At 37.6% G+C, this 15,912-nt stretch overlaps 11 protein-coding genes across 11 annotated transcripts; 6 read left to right on the top strand and 5 right to left on the bottom strand.

The window, feature by feature from the left end:
- Positions 1-7: 7 nt before the first annotated feature.
- Positions 8-1,279, top strand: CPA1 (carbamoyl-phosphate synthase (glutamine-hydrolyzing); the record flags this gene model as incomplete). The annotated part of the gene is made up of 1 exon (XM_062951056.1): positions 8-1,279. The coding sequence occupies one exon, from the start codon at positions 8-10 to the stop codon at positions 1,277-1,279; it is 1,272 nt and encodes a 423-aa protein (XP_062808096.1).
- A 676-nt stretch (positions 1,280-1,955) lies between these two features.
- RPL20B (60S ribosomal protein eL20) lies at positions 1,956-2,474 on the top strand (the record flags this gene model as incomplete). Its single annotated transcript, XM_062951057.1, has 1 exon — positions 1,956-2,474. The coding sequence occupies one exon, from the start codon at positions 1,956-1,958 to the stop codon at positions 2,472-2,474; it is 519 nt and encodes a 172-aa protein (XP_062808097.1).
- Positions 2,475-2,811: 337 nt separating this feature from the next.
- Positions 2,812-3,621, top strand: PRCAT00001285001 (oxidoreductase; the record flags this gene model as incomplete). The annotated part of the gene is made up of 1 exon (XM_062951058.1): positions 2,812-3,621. One exon carries the CDS (start codon positions 2,812-2,814, stop codon positions 3,619-3,621), a length of 810 nt encoding a protein of 269 aa, XP_062808098.1.
- Positions 3,622-3,801: 180 nt separating this feature from the next.
- PRCAT00001286001 (uncharacterized protein) lies at positions 3,802-4,614 on the top strand (the record flags this gene model as incomplete). The annotated part of the gene is made up of 1 exon (XM_062951059.1): positions 3,802-4,614. One exon carries the CDS (start codon positions 3,802-3,804, stop codon positions 4,612-4,614), a length of 813 nt encoding a protein of 270 aa, XP_062808099.1.
- A 21-nt stretch (positions 4,615-4,635) lies between these two features.
- PRCAT00001287001 (uncharacterized protein) lies at positions 4,636-5,784 on the bottom strand (the record flags this gene model as incomplete). Its single annotated transcript, XM_062951060.1, has 1 exon — positions 4,636-5,784. The coding sequence occupies one exon, from the start codon at positions 5,782-5,784 to the stop codon at positions 4,636-4,638; it is 1,149 nt and encodes a 382-aa protein (XP_062808100.1).
- Positions 5,785-6,077: 293 nt separating this feature from the next.
- Positions 6,078-8,576, bottom strand: NIP1 (translation initiation factor eIF3 subunit c; the record flags this gene model as incomplete). Its single annotated transcript, XM_062951061.1, has 1 exon — positions 6,078-8,576. The coding sequence occupies one exon, from the start codon at positions 8,574-8,576 to the stop codon at positions 6,078-6,080; it is 2,499 nt and encodes an 832-aa protein (XP_062808101.1).
- Positions 8,577-8,799: 223 nt separating this feature from the next.
- On the bottom strand, positions 8,800-10,149 carry PRCAT00001289001 (SCF ubiquitin ligase complex subunit; the record flags this gene model as incomplete). The annotated part of the gene is made up of 1 exon (XM_062951062.1): positions 8,800-10,149. The coding sequence occupies one exon, from the start codon at positions 10,147-10,149 to the stop codon at positions 8,800-8,802; it is 1,350 nt and encodes a 449-aa protein (XP_062808102.1).
- A 102-nt stretch (positions 10,150-10,251) lies between these two features.
- On the bottom strand, positions 10,252-11,412 carry PRCAT00001290001 (uncharacterized protein; the record flags this gene model as incomplete). The annotated part of the gene is made up of 1 exon (XM_062951063.1): positions 10,252-11,412. One exon carries the CDS (start codon positions 11,410-11,412, stop codon positions 10,252-10,254), a length of 1,161 nt encoding a protein of 386 aa, XP_062808103.1.
- Positions 11,413-11,540: 128 nt separating this feature from the next.
- On the top strand, positions 11,541-12,884 carry NMT1 (glycylpeptide N-tetradecanoyltransferase; the record flags this gene model as incomplete). The annotated part of the gene is made up of 1 exon (XM_062951064.1): positions 11,541-12,884. The coding sequence occupies one exon, from the start codon at positions 11,541-11,543 to the stop codon at positions 12,882-12,884; it is 1,344 nt and encodes a 447-aa protein (XP_062808104.1).
- Positions 12,885-13,114: 230 nt separating this feature from the next.
- PWP1 (rRNA-processing protein) lies at positions 13,115-14,803 on the top strand (the record flags this gene model as incomplete). The annotated part of the gene is made up of 1 exon (XM_062951065.1): positions 13,115-14,803. One exon carries the CDS (start codon positions 13,115-13,117, stop codon positions 14,801-14,803), a length of 1,689 nt encoding a protein of 562 aa, XP_062808105.1.
- Positions 14,804-14,966: 163 nt separating this feature from the next.
- Positions 14,967-15,863, bottom strand: PRCAT00001293001 (uncharacterized protein; the record flags this gene model as incomplete). The annotated part of the gene is made up of 1 exon (XM_062951067.1): positions 14,967-15,863. One exon carries the CDS (start codon positions 15,861-15,863, stop codon positions 14,967-14,969), a length of 897 nt encoding a protein of 298 aa, XP_062808106.1.
- Between the last annotated feature and the right edge of the window lie 49 nt (positions 15,864-15,912).

Here is a 15,912-nt window from a genome sequence, read left to right on the forward strand (position 1 = left end):
TTCTCTCATGTCTGCCATGATTTCAAAAATTTTTGGTAAGCGATTCTTAGCGACAGCTTCCAGTTTCGTCAACAAAACTTCTCAATTGGATAGGGCAACGTTGACGATCAAAAACGGTCCCATCTTTAATGGGTATTCCTTTGGAGCTAACAAGAATGTCAGTGGAGAAGCTGTGTTCACTACTTCTCTAGTTGGATACCCAGAATCGATGACAGATCCATCTTACAAGGGCCAGATCTTATGTTTTACTCAACCTTTAATCGGAAATTATGGAGTGCCATCGTCGTCTAAGAAAGACGAATTTGATTTGTTAAAGTACATGGAGAGTCCACATATTCAATGCATTGGAATCGTAGTGGCCGATGTTGCTTTGGAATACTCTCATTGGACTGCCGTTGAATCTTTACAACAATGGTGTAAGAGATCTGGTGTCGCAGCTATTACTGGTGTTGATACAAGACAGTTAGTTTCGTACCTTAGAGACAAGGGTTCCTCCTTGGCAAAGATCACCATTGGTGAAGAATATGATGCAGATGAAGACGCCGCTTTTGAAGATCCTGGATCTATAAACTTAGTCCACAAGGTGACTACAAAGGCGCCATTCCATGTTGCTTGTCCCCCCCAGTACTCCAAGAATATTCATATTGCGGTCCTAGATTGCGGTGCGAAAGAAAATATTTTACGTTGTTTGGTACAGAGAGGAGCATCTTTGACAGTATTTCCTTATAACTACCCCATCCATAAAGTTGCTAACAAATTTGATGGTGTCTTCATTTCTAATGGACCTGGAGATCCAACGCATTGTTCTAGTACTATAGAGAATTTAAAAGAAACAATGAATAGACACCATGATTTGCCTATATTTGGAATTTGTCTCGGTCATCAATTGCTTGCGTTGGCTGGAGGCGCTAAGACAGTTAAATTAAAATACGGAAATAGAGCTCACAATATCCCTGCATTGGATTTAAGTACTGGAAGCTGCCATATAACATCACAGAATCATGGTTATGCAGTAGATGTTACTACTTTAACCGATGACTGGGAGCCGTATTTTACGAACTTAAACGACCTAAGCAACGAAGGTATGAAACACAAGACTAGACCAATTTTTTCAACTCAGTTTCATCCAGAAGCAAAGGGTGGCCCTCTTGACACAGCATTTTTATTCGATAAGTTCTTTGATCACATCGCTGAATACAAGGGAGTGAGCGGTAACGGCATAACTAATATTGATAACAGTCTATTAGTAGATATTTTGCCAAAGGAAAGGGTTATTTAAAGTGAACAAGGTTATTGTTTCTAATATGAGCAGAGTTAATTCTGAAGGTAGCTATTTCAATGAACGCCAATTGTTAATGACCGAAGTAGAAGAGTAGTATAGACTAAACGCATTAAGCATTGAGCATTGACATTGGTGAGCGCTTTTAGACTGGCTTAGGGCTTCGAGCCATAGGCACGTGCAAATCAGTATACCTTTTCAATAGAAAATTTTTTTTGTGTCATTTTTGTGTAGGTTCTCACAGATGGAGACTCTCTAAAATTTACAGGTCAAGCAGACTCATCTGAAAAACCTGTGGAAAATCTTGTTTAAGAAGCTAATAGATTTGGAACTATAATAGTAAAGGTATGTCATATTTTCATTGAGTAAGAGTAATAGCAAAAGGAAGTAGCAATGTGATAGAAGAGCGATCGAGGTTTTAAAAATGCAAAATGAACTATGAAAAATTTCAAGGATGAGTTGCTTGAAGATTGTCAGGCTAATAAATTTTGTGAGTTAAGGGTTGTAAAGAAGAGCCCTAAGGATTCATGCTTAGGAAGGTATAATTTGAAATGAAACATATATGAAGACAGGATCTCGAAGAATCAATATTTATGAATATAATATGAACTACTACTTTTGCATGGCTCTTGCATTATGCCTTAAGTGAAAGTGAAATAGTACTAACCTTTATAGAATGTCTAGATTAAACGAATACCAAGTTATCGGTCGTCGTCTCCCTACTGAGTCAGTTCCGGAGCCTAAGTTGTACCGTATGAGAATTTTTGCTTCCAACACTGTTGTTGCTAAGTCTCGTTACTGGTACTTCTTGCAAAAGTTGCACAAGGTTAAGAAGGCTTCTGGTGAAATTGTTTCAGTTAACATTATTTCTGAACCTCACCCAACTAAGGTCAAGACCTTCGGTATCTGGTTAAGATACGAATCAAGATCAGGAGTTCACAACATGTACAAGGAATACAGAGATGTTACCAGAGTCGGTGCTGTCGAAGGAATGTACCAAGACTTGGCTGCCAGACACAGAGCTAGATTTAGAAATATTCATATCTTGAAAGTCGTTGAGTTGGAAAAGACTGATGACGTGAAGAGACAATACGTCAAGCAATACTTGTCTAAGGACTTGAAATTTCCATTGCCTCACAGAGTCCAAAAATCAAAGAAGTTATTCCAAGAAGATGCTCCAAGTACTTTCTACTAATTGTTTTCGCATATAGTTCGGTTATGCCTATCAACCTGGTTGTACTTCTAAATGAAAGTGATTGAAACTTCGGAATAATTTACTCTACTTACACTATAAAATATATATAAATATATTTGATTCATTAAAACTCATGTAGTAGTGGCTCTTATCAATGTCTGTATTTAGTATGTGAATTCGCGCTCGGATCCCGAGACCCGTAAAATGGTTCAACAAGAACCTAAGGCTGGAGCCGACAATTGAACAAACTATAAAGCAAGCTCCTTGTCCCTGACTGAAGCTTTGGTTGTTAATTTTTACAAAAAGAGATTCTATTCTGTTGCATTGAAAATTGAATATGTCTTACGGAGCAAAAGCGGCTGAAAGATTAGCTAACAAGATCATTCTTATCACTGGAGCTTCTGCAGGAATTGGTGAAGCAACTGCTAAAGAGTTTGCTTCAGCAGGAAAAGGTAATATCAAATTGATCTTGACTGCTAGAAGAAAGGATAAGTTAGAGAATCTTGCTAAAAGCTTGAAGGAAGAGTACCCTCAAATTAAGGTCTTACCGTGTGAACTTGATGTCTCTAAGGTTGACACGATCCAGAAGTTTGTCGATGATTTACCAAGCGAATTTGCGGATGTGGATGTCTTGATAAACAATGCTGGAAAAGCACTAGGACGTGATCCTATTGGAACCATTTTGACCGAAGATATTAAAGAAATGTTTCAGACAAACGTGCTTGGTTTAATCACACTTACTCAGGCTATTTTGCCAATATTCAAGAAAAAAGACTCTGGTGATATTGTTAACATGGGCTCAATCGCCGGAAGAGACCCCTACCCAGGTGGAGGTATTTACTGTCCAACGAAAGCCAGCGTCAAGTCTTTTTCGAGTGTCTTAAGAAAGGAATTGATAAACACCAAGATTAGAGTGATGGAAGTCGATCCTGGTAACGTCGAGACTGAATTTTCTAATATCAGGTTCAAGGGAGATTTAGAAAAAGCCAAGGCTGTGTATGCTGATACTGTGCCGTTAGTAGCTGAAGATGTGGCTGAAGTTATTGTCTTTGGAGTTACAAGAAAACAGAACACTGTGATTGCAGAAACCCTAGTATTCTCTACCAATCAAGCCAGTTCGGTACATCTCTACAGAGGTTCCGTTTAACTTATTTTTTGTAGGTAGTATATATATATTGACAAGTAGAATCTCAAATAAATGTGGTTTCATTCACGATTAACATAGTGAGCACTACCAGTTCGCATTTATTCAGCAAGTAAACCTGGCCCTTACCTACTTTCTGACCACATCTATCAATTAAATAAAATTAAGGAGAAATAAAGAGCCATGTCATTCGGAGCCAAAGCATCTCAAAGGTTGGCTAATAAGACGATTTTGATAACAGGTGCATCATCTGGAATTGGAGAAGCAACTGCCAAAGAGTTCGCAGCAGCATCCAATGGTCAGATTAAATTGATCTTAACTGCTAGAAGAGAAGAAAAATTACAAAAGTTATCTTCCTTGTTATGTCATCAATATCCGAGTATAAAGATCCATCCTTCAAAGCTTGATGTCTCTGTTAGTAACACAATTGCCCCGTTTATAAACCTGCTTCCGACAGAATTCGCAGATATTGATGTCTTGATTAATAATGCTGGTAAAGCTCTAGGCAAAGCTCTGGTTGGAAGCATTAAAGACGAGGAAATTAATGGTATGTTTGACACCAATGTTCTTGGGCTCATTCATATGACTCAGGCTGTAATGCCGATCTTCAAGAAGAAAAATAGGGGCGATATTGTGAACATAGGTTCTATTGCTGGCCGGGAACCGTACCCTGGTGGAGCAATTTATTGTGCTACGAAGGCTAGTGTTCGATACTTTTCTCTGGCATTGAGGAAAGAGACCATCAACACTGGAATTAGAGTCTTAGAAATCGATCCTGGTGCAGTAGAAACGGAATTTTCTTTAGTCAGATTTGGCGGAGATGCAGAGAAAGCAAAGGAAGTGTACAGTGGTACAGAGCCCTTGACTGGCGAAGACATCGCTGAGATAATTGTCTTTGGGGTTAGCAGAAGGGCTAATACGGTGATTGCAGAGACTTTGGTTTTTCCTACTCATCAGGCTGGCGCTAGCCATGTTTATAAAAAACCCTCCAATTAGTTAGTATTTTGAATATATATTTTAAAAACTAAGTTGCTCCAATGTCTTGCTTAACTTTGCTGCGCCATCTATTGCTGAATTATTATTAATGCCTACCTTTGGCCTATTAAGTTCAAGTCCTGACAATAAGGAGCACGCCTTACATATTCTATTTGATGACAAGTATCCACATTTTTCACATTTGTTTCCATCTTTAAACTCTTTCCGATCAATAGTGACAGAACCATCCGCATTTATCTCATGCTCTTTATAGTTGTTTGATATTTTTCCCCTGTTCTTATATTGCCTAGTTATCTTCTTCTTCCTTGGAGCTAAAACTAAATGTTCACCACTGTAGATGATATCCATAATACAAGAAGGACGAATCGATTCCAAAGACTTTAAGAGTTCTCTGGCCGTACCTCTAAAAGCTTCAGGTGCATAACTGCACTCGGTTGAAAAGTAATCCAATTTCTTGTAATGAGCATACAACACAATCTCCTTCTGATATGCATATTTAAATGGTTTAGAACGCTTTATTGGAGAACCCGGAGATTGAGTTAAAATAGAACATGATTTATCTAATCTGGCAGTATCACCTCTCAACAAGTTCATTAAAACAGTCTCAGCCATATCATCTGCATTATGACCTGTTACCACATGGCTTATGCCTAGTTTCGCAGCACCCCTATCTAGAGCTTGTCTTCTTAAAACACCACAATATGTACAAGACGATCTGATTCCAGCACAGGAGACGATCTCATCCATCGACCAGTCGTAGAGATCTTTATAGGATATTATTTCTAGCGGCATCTCATATTGCTTCTGATTTCTCTTAACTGTTGCCAAAGAGTCATCCCTATACCCTTTTATACCCTCATCAATTGACAAAAGCACTAATTGCAACCGATAATTATAACGCTCATTAAGTGTTTTTAAAACTGATGCTAAAACAGTAGAATCCTTACCACCGGAGGCTCCAATAGCAACCTTTTCTCCTTGTTGAAATAACTTAGCATTTACGATTGTGTTGTGGATTTCTGTTTCAAATACCTTGAAAAAGCACTCTTTACAGAGCTTCTGCAAGTTCTTAGGCCTTTTCATAACTGCCTTGCGACCATGACAAAGTTCACATAAAGCTGTTATCTTAACAGGCTTATTACCCCTGCTGATATCTCGATCTTCTACCATTATATTAATACTGTATTTTCATCAGACACTAAGACCTTTGAAGAGCAGAGCAGAAAATTTTAAAAGAAAAAAAGTCAAAAAAAAAAAAGTTCTTATCATATTTATCGAATGTGATGTTACACGAGCCAGAACGTAAGAAGCTTTCATTAAGCCTATAAACATATCGATTGCATTATATAATTATTGCTTCATATACATTTTGAAAAATCTAGTTGACCATGTATTGAAGAGTTATAGCATGCGATAAAATAGTATTTTACATATGCTAGTAGAGAATTAATTCTCGATCAAAATCAAACCATAGCTTGAAATTCATCATTGTTGGTGTTAACATTAGCACATCTAAACTTATTGTTCTCTTCTTGAATAAATTCCTTTTGTTCTTTCTGTTGTTGCTGCTGCTGTTGTTGCTGTTGGGGCTGCTTCCTTCCATGACCGTTAGAAGCAGTCTTTTCATTCTTCTCAGCCAACAAACCCACCTTTTCATTCATCACTATCGCCAATTCTTGCAATCTCGACCTTTGTGGGCCAGTAGAAATGAAATTAAGATATTTATCATCATCCAAAGTACCGTTAACTTCGTTTGAATCAATCATACGTTGCAACACGGAAACGACTTTTTCGGAATCAAGACTAAAGATTTGAGATAACTTGGAAACAGATAATTTAGAATAAACCAGCCTGTATGTGAAAATGTAAGTTCTCAAGCCCTCAACCTGCAACTGGTTTTTCATCATTTCTAACAACTGATCATGGTTTGGGAATAATTTCCAGATTTTGATAGATGCCAAAAGATCATAAGCCTTCAACCAATCACCCTTTTGTAAAGCTCTAGATGCATAAACAATGTGATCTTTGATGCTCTCTGGAGGACCTGTGAAATACTGCCTGTCGTGAAATTCCAATTTACTCTTGAAAGACTTGACTGATGCTTTACGTCTAGAGTCTTTCGATGAGCTTGATGCAGCAGCCGCCAAAGCAGGGATTTCTATTAATAAAGAACTTGTCATATAGACACATTCAAGCAACTCCAAATTGATGTGCATATGAAATGGTAATAATCTTTGCTTCTCTGCGGCTGTTGCTTGACTAGGGTACTTTGTGTTAAAACCTTGACCAAGCAATTCTTTAGTCCTTTGGGAATTTGCAATATCCATCAAAGTTTGATGTGACTCTTCAATTGCACTTGCTCTAAATGCACTTAAACCTAATTGTACCAACGCTCTATTATACTGAATTTGTAAAGGAGATTCGGCATGTTGGATAGAATAGTAAATTTGCGACTTCAAAAACAATTCTCTAGCTTTGGAGTACTCGTCATTCACTGCATGATAATATATATTGTACAACAAAGCGTAGGACCGATAGATGTTGCTTGATTGTTTGGATAAGAAATCACACAACTCCTCGACAACTGTATTAGGATCAGAATTTCTTGGCGTTATCTTCGAGTCAACTTTAAGATCTTTCCAAGTTTCTTTCTCATTAGCAGCAATTAATTGATTTGGTTTGTAATAGATATGCTCCAATCTTCTCAAAACAATTCTTGAAACTTGAGTTGTTTCATCTCTAGCTGATTCCGGTGTAATGAGCTCAACATAAGATTGTCCCCTTACCAAGAGTTCATATATTGAGCCTTCATCCTTCAATCTCTCAATATACTCAAGAGAATGAGGATCACTATTTTGAAGCGAACGGGTAAATTCATCATCTATTCTCTCGATCAATGAAGTTATCGACCCGAAAATAACTTTGACGTCTTCATCATTTGCTGCTGGTTCAATATCGACTTCGTCAGTTATTTCACCGATTTCTGAAACTTGATACAGGTCTTTGTTAGCTTCTAGTAAATCCAACAAAGAATTTAAATCATTTTTATTCTTGGTCCATTGGTCAACAGGCATAAAAGTTTGATTTGACGATGCATCAAATCTAACAGACAACAACATTTGATAGGTAGAAATAAGCTCAAAAATACTACCGGTTTTCGAAATATCACGTAATAAATCTTCTAACGATTGAATTTGTTCATGCTTGTCAATATTCTTCTTACCACGAGTTTCAGAGATTTGCTTCAAAATTGTAAACACAGGTCCAAACACTTTATGAGCACTTACAGTACCTCGCTTGTCGTCTTCAGGGAATACCTCAGTTTGGACAGCTTCCAATGGTTCATCACTTTCAAATGCTTCAGGGTTTTTCCTATAAGAATCACAGTAAGCTTGATATTCTTTAATTTGCTTTCTAACTCTTTGCCTAGCAGTATTAAATGCTCTGGCTTCTGCAGCATTTAATGACTTTTCCAACTTTTCATTTTCAGCAGTTTCATTGATGTAATCCTCTAAGCCGGCCAAGCATGCAATGTAAAATTTAGGTGTTCCGAATCTCTGTTGACTTGATCTAGTCAATAGCCTGCCTAATTTTTCGAAGTCACTTAATGCCGATGTCCATTTGTTAGTTCTCTTCGAAATATTAATCGCCTCTATAACTTCTTTCATGTCGTCTAATAATTTTTCTTTGGCTGATTTGACTACTTTTCTACCCTCATCATCGCTATCTAAATCTGAATCTGAGTCAGATTGACCACCGGCACTTTTTTTCAAAAAGTATGACGGTCCCTTTGGCGCACCATCAGAGTCAGAATCACTTGATTCGTCCAATTCGTTCTCAAACTCAGAGTCGGTAGATAAGTCATCAGAAGAAGAAAGTATTTCTTCCTCAGAAGTGCTCATTAACGCTTCCTCTTCCGAAGAAGACTCTGAACTATAGCCTGAAGCAAAGAAACGAGACATCTTGATTCTATTTATCTTATATCTGTAAATACGTTGCCTTTACTTTTAGGATTCTAGCTCTTCTATGGAGAATCAAATTTTCCAACGAAAGATTCTTTAGCGCACAAAAAAAATTCTGAGTACATCATGCTCACATATACGCAGAAGTTTGAAGAATTTAACTTCTTCGTATACTACAAGTCGAATAACATCACTATACGTTCATTTCATTGCACATAAAGTCTCAGTTGTCTGTTCTATAGCTGCGAACCTTCAGGAACTTGAAAGGCTTTTCATTTTTAAGTGAAAAGTTGATTTCTTCACCCACTCTTTCATCTTGATGGGATTCGCCAGGTAATTTCTTCCTAATAGCGAAATATTTTATCCATGTTAGTTTACTATGGATAAATATTCCTCCTAGAGACTTTATCTCAAAACGGTAATAAAAGTCATAGTATGGCACAGATCCCTCGTTAATTTCTATATGGACTTCGCCCAGAGTCGTTAAGCACCACCTTCCATGGTATATCTTGTGGCTCTCTTTGATGTGGCTTGAATTATTTCCATTCTCTAAGTCTGTTGAGTCTAGATGCTGTAAGCTTCTCAGTGTATTAAGTTTCAGAAGATACGGCACAACCTTATTTGGTTCCAAGGAAGATAAAACTTTAACACATGTGCCGTCGGGGTAAAATCTTAAATATCTGTAATAAGTTATTGTTCTGACAGGATTAGACCAACTATCAGAAAACTCGGTTTTCCCACCTTCGCTGTAATAATTTACTACGCTTATGTAGCATCCACCGAATTTTATAAAGGGACGATGACGCAACATGTATTTCCATGAATTTTTATATTGTGAAAGGACCACAAGTTGATCCAATGGAACAGGAAGACTATCGCTATTGATTAGGGGCTCCGAAGGTGTCCTATTCTGCATGCAAACAAGGTTCTCATAATAGATTTGATTTGGATATACCAAGTAACATAACTTTTGCCACAACTGGGAAGAGCCAAATCCCAAATATGCATTTCTCTTGCATGTTATTGAGAAGTTAAACCATGAATCAGGCTCCATTACTATCAAGTGTTCAAGAATTTTGTTCCAAACTTCAGAGGGCAAACTCATTAGTGGCGAAATTTCTGTTACTGTAAGATCCTTTTCCTGTGAATTCGATCCCAAGTTGGCGAATTTAATGACTAAAGAATCTTGAGGATCTATGGAGTTTTCATCGGGTGCCGTCACCTCTGCATAGGCAAAGCTTTGGAGTAGTTTGTCAACGTCGATAGCTTTCACTTTTTCCTCATCAACTTTCTTGGTAATATTCTTTCCACCTTCTTCCTGTAACCTTTTAACCGCATGTGGAAGCTTCTGCGTTCTATATAATAAATCAACCTGCTCATTAATTTTGTATGCTCTTCTATAGAATTCGACTGCATCTGACATTAATCCATGAGACTCCCTATCTACAGCTTTCTCGAAGAGGCTAATGGCCTCATGATCTCTGTCACTCACATAATCCTTTTTTTCTCCTTTCTGTCTCAGTAATTCTTCTACATTGTAGTTTTTCTCAATTACTGAAGTACCCCCATTCATTGTCTGTCTCTATAAGACTACTTAGAAGTTCAATATATAAAACATTAATCTGTATGTATTATTCTATTGCAAATGCTAAAATGTATATATGCAGTACAAGGTTTAACCTAATAGATCATCTAGAAAGCCTTGATCATCAGAAGCTGGCGTAGGATCCTCTGGATTTGGTGTTACTCTCAGAGATGCAGAAGTGTCTTTCTGGATCATACTCAAGGTTGACAACATCTCGTCGATGTCAAAAGCCTTTTGTTTGTTGCTTTCAGTATCGAGCTTTTTCCATGACAAATTATCACCTTCCAACAACTCCGAGAGATCCCCATCGAAATCACTCTCATCCTCTTTAGATGGAACCTTATTAACAGTGCGACTTATCCTGGAATTCAAATTGGCAAGCTGCTTTTCATCATTACTATCAATCGTATCAAGATTTAGGACCTTTGGATTAGTTTTCCATTCTAATGATCCAAACTTCTTTTTAATTTGACTAAAAAGCTTTTGTTCATTTGCCAATTGAAGTCTTCTTTTCTCAACTTCCCTTTCTTCTGGAGTCATAGAGCGTGGTTCGACTTTTTCGAGTTGGAGAATCAGATCATCAAGTGATGATTCCCCAACTTTAAAACCAATAAGTTCGTTTGTGGGTATCAGGTCTAAAGCTCGCTGACGTAGCTTCTTTTTATGAATATCATCATAATTAAAGTTTTTACTAAGGGTTTTGTCGTAGCTTTCAATTCCATACTCTTCCAAAAAGTTATCAGTCATTTTATTCTTTAACATTTTTCGCCTATACCGTGGCTTTGATATGTTATCTTTAAGTATATAATCACCTAGCTGAGTTTCTTTCCCATTATTTATGAGATCTTGTTCCTTAGGTTCCTTTCCTAAGTAAATACCTTCAACAGATTCAGCACCATCAGCTTCGTTGGTTAAGCTAGTCTCATCATTCTCGTCTACTTCCCGCTCTACTAATTCTTTTAATATCTGGTTTTTTAGCTTTTTCTTTTGTTCGAGTGAAAGCTCGTCTTCCTTAAAGCCAGGATAAAAGGACGTCAAAAGTGCTTCGTCTTCTGAATCCCATTCGCTATCGATTTCCTGGTCACTGTCCTGAAGGGCAAACGACCCGATCCTGTTACTGGTATTTCGTCGTTTAGAAGACCACTTTTGTTTGACCAGTGTGTCTTGAGGAGCCAGTTGATTCAAAAGGCCATGTTTCTTCAAGTATTTATATTTTGCCTTTTTGTCCCATTTAGAGTTCTTCAATACCATATCTTATCTGTGGGAGCTATTGTGAAGTTTGGTCAGTTGTGCTCGCTTTGAATCGAGGAGCTCGAATATATCACAATCATTTGAAAAATTTATGAGAAACCAATCATAAAGTAAGGCAGCCAACCAAAATGTCCGATGGTGAGAAGAAGCCAACCTCGAAGACCATAGAAGAGCTTTTAAAGCTCATTTCGTTAGGCGAGCCGTTGACCGATTCCGAAAGGAAGCAGATGAAAGATTACAAATTCTGGAAGACTCAACCAGTGCCTAGCTTTGATGAGCAAATTGAATCAGAAGGGCCTATAGACGTCCAAAAGACTCCAGATGAAATTCCTGATACTCCACTTCCACTTTTGAGTGGGTTTGAGTGGGATACAATAGACTTGGATGACGATAAGCAGCTTGACGAGGTTTACCAGCTATTATATGAAAACTACGTCGAAGACCTGGATGCCACATTCAGGTTCAAATACTCACACGAATTCTTTCAATGGGCACTTAAGCCACCAGGTTGGAGAAAAGAGTGGCATCTCGGTGTGAGAGTTAAGGATTCTAGAGTTCTTGTTGGCTTTATTTCTGCAGTTCCAGTCACACTCAAGTTAACTCAATCTAACAAATCTATCAAAAGTGTCGAAATTAATTTTTTAAATGTACATAAGAAATTAAGAACTAAAAGGTTGGCTCCTGTTTTAATTAAAGAAATCACGAGAAGGGTGAATAAGCAGGATATTTGGCAAGCCTTGTATACTGCTGGTGCTGTTTTACCATCACCTGCTTCCGTCTGTCGGTATACCCATCGTCCTATCAATTGGATCAAATTACTTGAAGTGGGATTCTCACATCTTCCAGCTAATCAAACAAAGGAAGGAATGATGGCTTTCTATGCTCTACCAAACACTACAAAAACCAAAGGCTTACGTCCAATGAAATATTCCGACGTGGATCAAGTCCATGAGCTTTTCAGCAAATACCAGCAGAGGTTTGAGTTGATCCAAGTTTTCAGTAAGGAGGAACTCGCGCACTGCTTACTAGGAGGTACTCCAAACGGTCCAGCCTCGTCTGTTGTTAAGACGTATGTGGTGGAGAATGACCAAGGAAAAATATCAGACTTTTTCTCATTCTATTTGTTGCCATTCACCGTACTAGAGAATGAAAAACACAAAGAGTTAGGAATTGCTTACCTATTTTATTATGCTACGGATTCTGCAGACACTGAAAACTACGTAAAAAGGTTGACATCTTTGATAAATGATGCATTAATCTCATCAAAACAATTTGACGTCGATGTTTTCAATTGTACGACTTCACAAGACAATCCTCTATTCATAAAGAATTGCAAATTTGGAATGGGAGATGGTTTCTTGAACTATTACTTATTTAACTATAGGACCTTTCCTATTCATGGTGGAATCGATTCAAAGACAAAGGAGGTAACCGATGGAAAGGGTAGTGGGATTGGCGTTGTTTTACAATAGACTTTCTTACTATATACTAATAAGCTTTTTATTTTAAATCGAAATGGCTCTTTATTGTTTAGGCATCAGTCATCAATAGTCTTTTGACCTATCATTATATAAATGCAGTAGAATACGACTTTCAAAAAACATATATACAGGCCAATATTAATGAAAAAAAAAATTAAAATGTGCAACCTCATCTCTCATCGAAGAGTAAGGGACTGTAAAGAAAATTCAGATCCAACAAAATGATTTCCTCTAGCTGTTGGGTACCTAGAGGTTATGCATCAGAATTCCCTGAGAAATATGAACTTGACGATGCTGAAATGGAAAGAATCTCTCAGATGGCCAACTTAGAATTAAATGATGCTGAAGAAGAACTAAATGTCGCTGAAAAAAAGCAGACTGAGGATAATAAAATAAAGGCACAAATAGAAATAGATGATGATTTAAAGGAATATGACCTCGAGAACTATGACGAAGATGACAAAGCTGAAGGTGTAGCTGTATCTATGTTTCCTGGATTGTCTTCCACTGACGCTAAATACCATCAAGAAGGAGAGGAAAGTGATCCATACTTGAGCTTACCGACAGAAACGGATGTACAAGAAGAAAAGCAAGAATCTCAGATTTATCCTTCTGATAATCTCGTATTAGCAACAAGAACTGAAGACGACATATCCTATCTAGACGTGTATGTTTATGATGATGGTGCGGGTGCTCCTAAAGGTTCGAACGATGATGATATTGACGACGATATTGCCAAAGGGTACGTTCGTGATTCAAATCTCTATATCCATCATGACATTATGCTTCCAGCTTTCCCATTATGTGTTGAGTGGATCAACTTTCGCCCTGGTTCGGAAGGTGATGCCAATAATATTGGTAATTTCGCTGCAGTAGGTACATTTGATCCACAAATTGAGATCTGGAATTTAGATTATGTAGATAAAGCTTTTCCAGATTTGATATTGGGAGAACCCCAGGGAAATCCGCTTGGATCGCTGTCAAAAAGTAAGAAGAAGAAAAAGAAGCTGCAACATGTTACTAGTCATCACACCGATGCAGTCTTATCGATAGCTCACAATAAGCTACAAAGATCGATTTTAGCTTCTACATCAGCAGACAAGACTTTGAAACTTTGGGATCTAAACAATGGGATTGCTGTGAGATCTTTAAAATCTATCCACGAGAGCAAAGTGGTATCATCTTCACAATGGCATCTGGAGGAGGAGTCTCTTATTCTTACAGGTGGTTATGACGGCTATAGTGCATTGACTGATGTAAGAATTGCCGATGAGCTCGCAATGTCTAAAAAGTATAAAGTATCACCTGGAGAAGAGGTCGAAAACGTTAGATGGGGATCTTCGTCTGAAATGTTTTATGCTGGAACTGATAATGGAAATGTTTATTGCTTTGATGTGAGAAACGAAGAGAGACCATTATGGACATTACACGCTCATGATTCTGGAATATCATCGCTTGACATCAATTTAAATATTCCTGGTTTAGTCGTTACCTCTGCTATGAATGACAAAGTTGTGAAATTATGGAAATGTCCCGACCAATCGCAAGCTGGAGGTCCTTCTATGGTTTTGTCGCGTGATCTTGGTGTTGGAAATGTTTTGTCGTCATCTTTTGCAGGTGATATTGAGGTTGCTGGAAATCTTGTAGTTGGAGGTGCTAGCGGAACTTTAAAGATGTTGGATGTTCTTTCCAATAAATCGATCAGAAATACCTTCAGACAACTGATTAAGTCTTTGCAGCTCAGAGCAAGAGAAGTTGCAAAGGAGCTGGGTAAAGTTTCTAGAATAGCCAGAAAATATTTGAACGATGAGGAGTCTGAGATTTTAATGAGCGTAGAAGCAGGTGATTATGACGATGAATCGGATGCTGATGGAGATGATCTCAATAATGATATGGAAGAAGATGATTAGCGCCTTATCTTCATTCAATGGCACTCTTTGTAATAAAAATTATCGGGTCGGGAGTCATGGCTTTCATAGATACGAAGGAAGACCAGATCTTTAACTAATGATAAATCAGCATCAATGAAAAAGCATCGAAAATATAGTACTGATATTACAAATCCATTATTATTCATGCCACGGACTTAACAGCTCTGTTTACTAGCATTGAAAAACGCTGGAAGAATTCCCAAGCAGGAACTACTCTCCTAGCAACATTGTAGTTAAACATTAAAGTAAAACAGCTGAATATCATTATTCCATAGGCAATATAAAATAAATAAGCCGATATCGTAATCAACTTAATCGTAGTTTTGTTGAAATGCAGACCAAAATAAACCTGAAATACTTTGGAAAATCTAAAAATTAAGGTATCATCATTTATGGAAAATATGTACCCTTCGTCTGTGGAATGCATACCATCAATAGACAAGTTAGCAGCTAGCCAATTTAAAAACACATTATAAAAAATTTTAAGATTAGATTCATTCTGAGCACTTTCTCCGTCTAAGAAGTAAAATATGTCAAAGTTATGAGAAAAAAGATCACGATATGTTTCAAGTAGTACTGTATTTCCAAATAGGTACGTATGAATATCTCTCACCCAGTTATTCGAAAATGTGACCATTGATCCTATGCGTATAATTGTCCTTATAGTTCTGTTCACGATAAAGAGAAAATAGAACAGAAAGGCTATCCAAAACGAGAGATTCGTCCAAATCCATCTTGCAAATGATCCAAGTCTACGTGCCATAGTCGTAGGATTATAATCTCTAAGCAAAGAGTCCCATCGTATAAAGGGAAATGGGAGTCCTCCATAGCCATGCCTAATTTCAATAAAGTGATTGTTGCTATGTTCTCGTAATCTTCTCTCTGACAACAAGCGGTTTAATTGATCTAACCTTCGATTGTGTTCATTGACGGGTACATTTGCGAACAACTCCGCCTGTTGATTTCTCATAAATAATTCTACTAAGCCGGTATCAAGATGCTCAAATATCTCTGTCGTATCTCTTTCTCCATCGCTCATTGTAATGCTTGAAGCAAATTTGCTCTTGGATATCAAAAGAACCTCTAGA

Source organism: Priceomyces carsonii, assembly GCF_900007245.1.
Source record: "Priceomyces carsonii strain CBS4050 genome assembly, scaffold: Debaryomyces_carsonii_scaffold_1, whole genome shotgun sequence".
Taxonomy (NCBI): Eukaryota; Fungi; Ascomycota; class Pichiomycetes; order Serinales; family Debaryomycetaceae; genus Priceomyces; species Priceomyces carsonii.